The sequence below is a fragment of the Pundamilia nyererei genome, unplaced genomic scaffold (genome assembly GCF_000239375.1).
Source record: "Pundamilia nyererei isolate P.nyererei 1_Seehausen unplaced genomic scaffold, PunNye1.0 scaffold00002, whole genome shotgun sequence".
Taxonomy (NCBI): Eukaryota; Metazoa; Chordata; class Actinopteri; order Cichliformes; family Cichlidae; genus Pundamilia; species Pundamilia nyererei.
The window spans coordinates 7,617,801-7,626,724 of record NW_005187403.1 but is presented as its reverse complement, the minus strand read 5'-3'; the positions used below and the strand labels follow the sequence as shown (position 1 = coordinate 7,626,724).

General features: G+C 38.1%; 1 protein-coding gene across 1 annotated transcript in view; it reads right to left on the bottom strand.

The window, feature by feature from the left end:
* The window catches only part of agxt2 (alanine--glyoxylate aminotransferase 2), a 35,950-nt gene extending 27,592 nt beyond the window's left edge, over positions 1 to 8,358 (bottom strand). Inside the window, exons 1-10 of the mRNA XM_005720366.2 lie at positions 8,181 to 8,358; positions 7,527 to 7,615; positions 7,175 to 7,365; positions 4,798 to 4,921; positions 4,617 to 4,711; positions 3,273 to 3,366; positions 2,626 to 2,719; positions 1,989 to 2,089; positions 1,678 to 1,770; positions 324 to 456 (exon numbers count right to left, since the gene is read on the bottom strand). Coding sequence (XP_005720423.1) covers positions 324 to 456; positions 1,678 to 1,770; positions 1,989 to 2,089; positions 2,626 to 2,719; positions 3,273 to 3,366; positions 4,617 to 4,711; positions 4,798 to 4,921; positions 7,175 to 7,365; positions 7,527 to 7,615; positions 8,181 to 8,277 — 1,111 coding nt within the window. The 5' untranslated portion in view covers positions 8,278 to 8,358. The remainder of the gene's footprint in view (positions 1 to 323; positions 457 to 1,677; positions 1,771 to 1,988; positions 2,090 to 2,625; positions 2,720 to 3,272; positions 3,367 to 4,616; positions 4,712 to 4,797; positions 4,922 to 7,174; positions 7,366 to 7,526; positions 7,616 to 8,180) is intronic.
* Between the last annotated feature and the right edge of the window lie 566 nt (positions 8,359 to 8,924).

The window sequence follows — 8,924 nt, the reverse complement described above, 5'->3', positions numbered from 1 at the left end:
AAAAAAGAAAAGAAAAAAAAGAAGAAAATATGGTCTGCTTGTTGCTTGAAAAGTATAAAATAATTAATAAATAAAAAAATAAGCTTTCATGGTGTCCTTGTTTTTTGTTTTTTTGATAAACTATAAATACATGTTAAATTGTTGAGTCTTCACATTCAAAAAGCTCCATCACTACCTGGCAGAAAGAGACAGATGCTGTCTCACCACGGCCAGTTACATTTTGCCAGTTCGGTAGTGAAAATAATGTATAATGTAATTAAATGTATTTGTTTATGTTTCTTGAGTATACAAGCAGATCTACAAACATTAGAGTATATTCTCACCTGGTGTGGTAACAACAGCTCCCATTGGGAATCCATTGCCAATGCCCTTTGCCATTGTAACCATATCAGGAATAACATCGTGGCCTTGGAAACCCCAAAAGTGGCTTCCTGTTCGTCCAAATCCAGTCTGGACCTGCCAGGTGAAAAACTGATGATTAAGTGATTTATTTATTTATTTATTTTTCCCCTTTTTGGAGTACTACAGTAAAGGAAGCAAAAAAAACAAAAACAAAAAACCTTAATTGTCCATAAGAATTTAATACCTATTGTGGGTGTTGTAGGAATCTGTAATTTAATCAAGATAATAAAACATTTCCCTTCAAACGCTGAGTCTCATTCACTAATCCTAGCCTGCAGCACTTTTGTCTTCCTTCCATATTCGGTGGTGACTCGAACAAAATACTGTCACAGACATACATTTTGGTGACTGTTAAATTATAGACGAGTGACATACTCTGAACATGACCCGTGAAACATTACAGTCACAGGGGGGTGAAGAATTGGGATTTATGATAAATCTTTTTTTAAAACATCTGGATGTTAATAATTGATGCAAGTGTGGCAATGTTCTTACACAGTTTCAGTCAGACTGGCTCACCTGTCAGGGAGGAGATAAGGTACATACTGACATATGTACATACACATGCTACATTATCGTAAGATGTGCATAGAAATGGTCTTAGAGTACGTACAAACTAAGTGCACACACAAAATAATTTGTTGTTTTTGGAGACAGAAATGCACCGCAATAGTGAAAAAGCAGGAGAATTTTACAACTGAAGAAACTGAAACAATAACGCCCACCTCTTCACTGAATTTCTTCAAGACTGAAGAAAAAAATCCAGGGCTCAATATCGTGTATAAAATTTGGGGGATTTTTGGGCTTTTCTGTTTTGTGTGGTTGTTGTATTGAAACAAGAATACTCAAAAATTTTCCTATGAGAGCAGGTTTTTCTAAACAAAGTTTATTAGAATAAATCCACCTACTCCTGCATTTGTGTGTAAAACTAGTATGTGTGGTTAAGGCACAGATGTGCAAACATACTGTTTATGCCCACTGACTTCGTAGCTTATGAGTGATTGGCAGTTACTTTCTTATTTTTTAATGCATTTAGGAATATTTTATAACAATGCTTTACCATAAAGCACTTTATTTAAATGGAAATAACACAGCAGATTCAACACGTGTAGCAGCACATGTACTGATGTGCTTAATCTCCACTTTCTAATATGCTGTGGCAGGCTTAAAGATTTTTTTTTAAGAATTTAAAAAACAAACAAAAAACTGACCCAAACAAAACAATGTAGCTAAAAAAATTTTAATTAGAAAACCTATTTAACATTTGCACTTAACCTCGTCAGCAACGCAGATTCCTCCTCGCTCTCTAACAAGTTTGTAAGCGTCCTTAAGGTAGTTTTTAGGATACTGCACAGCTCCTCCCACTCCCTGTATAAACACACACGTGCACATCCCACTGTCACATCTTAATTAACACAAACACAGCGACCACTCTGAACAAGGTAAAACAACAAACATAGACAGTATATTAACAAAGGCCTATTCTAAATTAAATCACAATCCATTCAGCGTAACAACGTGTTTAACCCCAAAAGAAAAAAAGGAAATATTTAAAGAAACCCTAACCCTACAATTGAATAAAGTACCTGAATCGGCTCTCCAAAGAAAGCAGCTATTCTGTTTGGGACACTTGTAGCAAATGTCTCTTTGAGTTGTGCAATGTACTGTTCATTTGCCATGCAGTGACCTGTGGAGGGGGAACAACACAAAAAAAACTTTCTTGTCAGTTTAGATGGTTGGCTGATTCAGATATTATTTTGCAGCGACAGATGTTTGGTTTGTGCAGAAATCCATGAAATTGTGCTGACAATGGGACCATTTTCAAGTGGTCTAGTAGAGACAGGTTATTATTAACATTCCTGAAAGTGGTAAAACATTAAAAGAAGTAAATACTGAACAGCTGCCTTGTTTTCGGGGTTATAAGTAATCTGCCCTACTCTGTATTTTGAAAGAAGTGCATGTTTTTGAATCACAACTCAAAAGGGAAACAGAAAATTACAAAAATGAAAGTATATAATTTTGTTTAGATGCATGTGTCAATCAATAATGATCTATGCAAAACAAAGGACCCCCCGCCCCCCCCAAACAAAGAGATCTCCTTTTTTGTCACCTGGATAAAGACAGACTATTGTAAAAAATTAAAAACATCTCCCTCTTTTATTCTGTTTATTAGAACAGAACGGGTGCATTAGCGCTGAGCCACAAGTGCACATGTGTGTGTACCTTGGGCACAAGTGCACTCTCTGATGGTCTGAACGGGGGAGTCTCTGCAGTGGCTTCCTCCCCAAGGCCCTCTGAACACATCGGGACACATGGTCTGTTCATTGGACAGAAATCAGGTCTGCTTATTTCAGTTTAACAGCACAAATAAAGCATCACCAAACTTTACTGCTGCGAAAGCATCGGCCACCTTCAGCCCATTTCAGAATTATATTTAATTAAGTAGATATAACATGTGCAAATGAATTAGTTTAAATAATGCAAACATATTCAGTGACACACACCTTCAATACATTTTGACCTTAAATGTGTCACTTTAAGCCAATTATTAACTATCATAGAGCACCAGGGATCACTGAAAAGTTTGCTTAGAGTTAAAAATTAAAATTTTTTGACTCACTGACTACTCAACCCAACTGAACAACAAGGAGATTTGCATATGAGGTAATATCTTTTTGTGAGTAATGTTCGATTAAAAGTTGAAAAGATTTTCAACAAATTAATGCCAGTGTTTTATTGCAGTTTTTTTCTTTAATTTGTTTAATTTAACTTGTTTATATGTGTCTTTATGCACTGAATGGGAAATCTTCCAGTTTTCAGATACAACAAAGTTTTTTTGGTTTTTTTTGCTGTCTTCTTGCAGTACCTACATTTGTGGAGTCAAAACCACTGGCAACAGGGTATTTATATGCTGCATTGGAAGTGAGGCCAATGGTCTGTGGACTGCCACCATGATATGACCCTCTAGAAGGCAAAAATACACATTACTGGCAACAATACCGCAATCCTCAACGTTGTTTTTTATGATTTACTTTAACTCTGTGCTTGTCTTTTCAGTGCCTCCAAACAGATAAAATAACATGAATTAATAGCATAAAAAAGGACAATAGTAAAAACTGTAAAACAATAAAACAAACAAAAACCTGAGGCCGGTAGTACGAAACAAGATTATAGGATTAGCAAAGCCGCTTCAACATGAGCAATTTCAATGTTACAAAGGTGTGGCATCATGACAATTTACATTGCACGTCTAACTAGATCAACAAGTATAAAGTACCGGTAACAAGTACTGCCTACTGACAGTTCTCTGGAAAATAGCGGCAGCATTGCTGAAGGTTGCCTTCGACCGCTCTGTGTGGCTACAAAAAGGTTTTTATAATTGTCTTAAGCCTTTGTTGTTTCCTTGTGAGCACCTGTGAGAAATATGGCAGCTCCGATGCAGTCCTATTCCTGCAATTTTCTGTTGGTTGCAAACAATTTAAAATTATTTTTTAAGTCTTAAAGATCCTTGAAACAGGGCACCTCCCTGGTCAGTTTGATAAGCATGCAGACAGCCTGACTTGTTTAAGTTATATCTGAGCATCAGAATCATAAGGAAATGTCATGGCGTGGTTGTTGGTGCCAGATGGGCTGGTTTAAATATTTCAGAAACTGCTGATCAACTCTGCAGAAGAAAAAAGAAAATAACCAGTGAGCGGCAGTTCTCTGGGTGAAAATGCATCGTTGATGCCAGAGGTCAGTAACTCAGATAAACACTTATTGCAATCAAGATATGCAGAAGAGCATAAAACACATTCATACAGCATTTATAATACTATAGCCACTCACACTTCTGCTCACTTTCTGCAGCTGTTGTGTTGACTTTAGTTTGTATTACATGTTTAACCTCTTTAATATTTCCAATCATGTCAGTTTTATCTTCCTTTGTAAAATGAGCTGCTACACTGTCAGTAGACCCATCCCTGTTTGTGATTGGTCATTTGCTGCAACACCACCCCCTTCATGCGAAACCCCGGGTCAATAACCACCTTCATGAGACTGATTAGGCTGATTATTCTGGGTATGTTGACCCTGCTTCGTAGTAAACAATGCCTATGAAGTTTAGTTACCAAAGCTGCCAAAAATCAAACATTTCTACAGAATTTACATTTTTCTTTCATCAGGAGGCGAGTAGGATGCCTTTGTTAGTCATAGAAAAAAGGAAAAATTTAGACCTTAAAGTAATTATATCGTTGTTGCCTGTGTGGAGACGAGCCATCAAAATTGCCAGGTCATTGGATTCCGAGCCGCTGTTTGTCAGATATATCACCTGGACAAGGAACAGACCAGCACACTGTTTAATGACAGCCTCAGCCCATGATGACAGCTAATTCAATGAAAAACTCAATATCTTACCTTTAGCGGATCTGGGAAGTGGGAGGCTAGTTTTTCACAATACTCATGAAGCGTTGGATAAACATAGATGTTAGTTGTATGCCACAGTTTCTTCAGCTGCTGCTCTGCAGCTGCTGTTACTTTCCTGTGAACAAAGACGCCATTTCATTTCCTCTGTGATAATATAATATGATGATTTAGTAATTAGAAAAGTACTTCAGCAACTTCCAACAAGTACTTTGCTAAATATGTTAGATTTATTCATTCAGAGTGTTTGCCTCAGTTCTTGTACAGTACTAAGCGCAACATTTCACAGTAACCTTTCTCAACGTAGAACAATGGTTTCATAGTTTCTTTAGAAAATTCACAACCTAACTGGGCTTATAAAACTATAGCGTCTAATCTATAACTTTCATAGCTCACTTGTCTGAAGTGCGGTACATATTGGTTGTTAGATGCAGACTGACCATTTCTGCAGGGATAAATCAGTAATTATTGATATTACCAGCTGCTGCTGTCTAATGCAACAGGTGTGTAATAAGATTAAAAATGTCTAGAAACAGCTGGAACCAACGAACTACCTTTGGCTTATGTTAGCATTTTTAAAAATATCTAATTTAAGGTGTTACTCATTAACAGATGTACAACAGTGAGGGAAAAAATCAGGTGGAAAGGAGGTTGGGGACTTTACACAGGTTCTGTAAAGGCATGAAGAATGTGGGGAGTTTTTTAGCGCGTTGTGATGTTTTATGGAGTAGATTTGGTGCTGACATGTGGAAAATAAGTGATTTTCTTATTGTGTCCAGCAGAAAATAAATTAGCTTAGGCAAAGAGAAACCAGGAGACAACCTCAACCGGTGGGCCATGGACTGGGAGTCATTTGATACTGGGCCATGAGAGTTGAGGCTCGGCTATTTTTGTAATCGTTTTTTATCGTTAACTCAGATTCCCTGGGTCTTTTCCCGTGTGTTATGAATAAATCTTGTTTTTTTCGTACCGGTACTGGTTTCATTTAGTTGTCTTTATCCGTGACACCTTAAAGGGCGGTCCGTGAAAATATTGTCGGACATAAAGCGGTCTGTGGCGCAAAAAGGTTGGGGACGACTGATGTAGGGCATTCTCTAAAACGACCAAGCTACTCGGGATGGTAGACAGACAGAGGTCTTATAGGAGAGGCTTACAGAATTATTAGCCTCATATTTTGGTTAAGTATTTCCAGAGTATCTGTTAAATAGAGCAAGGGATTTTTAAAACGAACATCTTTTAAGACGAACAAAAACCTAAACTATCGGTTTCCAAACTATTAGTCCCATGATGTTAATAGTCAAACATGTATCATATCTTCTTGGATAACAGTCTGCAGCAGATTTTGTTGTAGTTTTCAACAAATCTCCTGAGAAATACCAGCCCATTCTTCTTTGACTAATCTCTCAGCCTTCTCTAGATTTTATGGTCAATAGTCAGTAACGTTTACTTTGGTCCTCTTATGGTAGTTCTTCACCAGGAGCAACATCTGATTTGGGTTGTTGCTGTCGTGTTGAAAGACAAACAGCATAATACTCCCACCACCGTGCTTCACTGTGGGGATGGTGTTTTTGGGTTGTAAAGAACACACATGTAAGGCTGCGTGTCCAGTTTGCATAATCTTTCTCCAGGTTCTCCTAGCGTACTTCAGCCTGCCTTAGAGGCATCTCTACTTGTAGTGATTGTCTTCTTTAAGATTTTATTCTTTAGGTCATTCACTCATGTCTCAGCAGTTGTTCTGGGGTCTTTAGGCACATCTCTCACTAGTTTAATTTCCAGTCTTTAAAACCTTTCAATCCTGCCAGGTTTGTTCTGTACTGTGGGGCTTTTTCTATGAATTCCTTTATGACACTTCTCGCTCCAGTTCTTGACACTTTGGGATAACACACTGGGCTAAGTTGTATTTCTATCTTCTGCTTTGTGAGCATCAATAATTCTTGAAGTTACAATTCAAGTTACAGCTTAAACCCTTGATTAAGTGTTTATGCTGTGCATACATTTGAAGATAACCTTGGCTGTAACTGGATTGTTGTAACTCTGAGCATTACAAAGTTAAAGCACATCATTGCACATTGGTCAATTTTTCAGGGAGCTAAGAATTACGACCCTGATAAATATCTTTTTCTGAAAAAGTTATTTAATTAATTATCATTATTAAATAATGTATGCTTTCTTAAGAAAACGGGCATGTTTAAAAATGCTTTATTTTTAACAAAAACCCATGCTGTTACAATAGCACTGTATGCTGGGTGGAAAGTGGTGCATAAATGTTACAATAACCGACTCATGTCAGTGTCTCTACTTCATCCATCGGATGCCTGTGTTTGTTAAATACTTTTCCATGTGTAACATGGCAAACTGTAAAGGATCTTACGGGTGGCAGTGGCCCACACTGACAGTCGCCACACCAGCAAACAGATCCAGATATCGTCTCCCGTCCACATCCCACAGCCACTGCATGTACCCCTGGTGGATGAACACTGGCTTCTTATAATAAGTAACCTTCATGGTCATGGGGTTGCAGTTCTGTCTGCGGATCTCTATCATACGGTCTTTGGACATACCCTTGATAGAGACAAATAAACAAGATAAGGGTTGCAGAATGGGATGTTTATTTTTTTGTAACTGAGGTTTTTTACTACATTTATTCAGCCAACTAAGTACTGTTATTACTGAAGCGATTACATAATGCAAGGCCAAATGTATCAGCAGGAGTCTGCTCTTACCGTGTATTTTTCTGGACTGAAATTGCACGGGGGCATCTCTGGCACGTCTGTAGAGGGGGGTTTGAAGGCTGATTTCTGACATAATGCGCCTGTAAATTAATTGCAGCATGAAAACAAAAGAAGAAGAAGGGAAGAACAGCTGGTTGACAACCATAGAGCTCTCTATTTTATCTGGCAGAGGATGATCAAAGCTTTGGCGTGACATTACAGTGGCATCATGTGAAACATCTTTCTGTTGACACAAATGCCAAATATTTAACACCCAATTACCAAATGTAATTTCTAATCATCAACAAAAAACCCACAAAAATCAGGTTTAAACTGTGTTTGCTTTTGATGCTACTGGTTTCATTTCATTCACACTTTTCAGCAATATTGAAGCCAGGATGGGACCACATTAAGATAACCTTTGACTTAATAGCACACTGATGTAATGCTGCCTGTTTGCTTGTTGTGAAACCTCCAGCAGACATCTACAATGGCATGGCTGTGACAGATCTTCAAATTGAGACATTATTAAAAGAAAGAAAAAAAAAATCGTTGACTCAATTAACTGAAATACGCTCCTCCTGCACTGTAGTAGCAACAAACCAAAACGCATAACACACTTATATAGTGAGGGTAAAAGCTGGAGCTGAAGCAGGGAGAACTCACCACTTGCCCGGTGGAAATAGGCCAAACAGGGCCTTGAGCAGGACCCTCGTGTTAAAGCAGCACAGCGTCCGCTTAGACTCGATATAGCTTTATACATGGTGAGCAGGCACTGAGAGGGGTACACGACAAGTGCTCTTCTTCCACCGTGTTGACAGTCAAAAGCAGCAGATAAGGCGGGTACCCGTTTATCTTTCTCAAAAAAAAAAAAAAAAAAAAAAAGAGTGTTTGAAGTGGGCGGCGACGTCCCTCGCGCGCGCGCACAACGTCATGGTTTGTGAAGCACGTTCCTGAACTTTATGGAAGAAATATAGTATCATCAGAATTCAACTACTTTTAGACATTGAATTTATAACACTGAATTTTTATCCTCCAAATTTCCCTGCAAAATATTCACCTGCAAAAAATTCACCATCAAATATTCACCTGCAAAAAATTCACCTGCAAAATTGCACCTGCAAAAATTCAACTGCAAAAGTGATGAACTTGAATGACCCAAGCACTAGATCGAGTCGAGCGGCTCTCAGCCAATTAAATTACGCTGTTTGATCACATGACATCGTTAGCCAGCAGTGTGTCTCCTAAAAGAGAGCTGTTTAAAGGTGAGTGATTAAGTTTTTCTCCTAAATAGAGATCATTACAGAACGCCTAGTCCTACTTAAAAGCCCATTCATTTTTCTTACATTTTATCATCTACTCAAACTAAGTAAAACGTTTGACTAACTCAAAGACAATTTCCACGCCTCC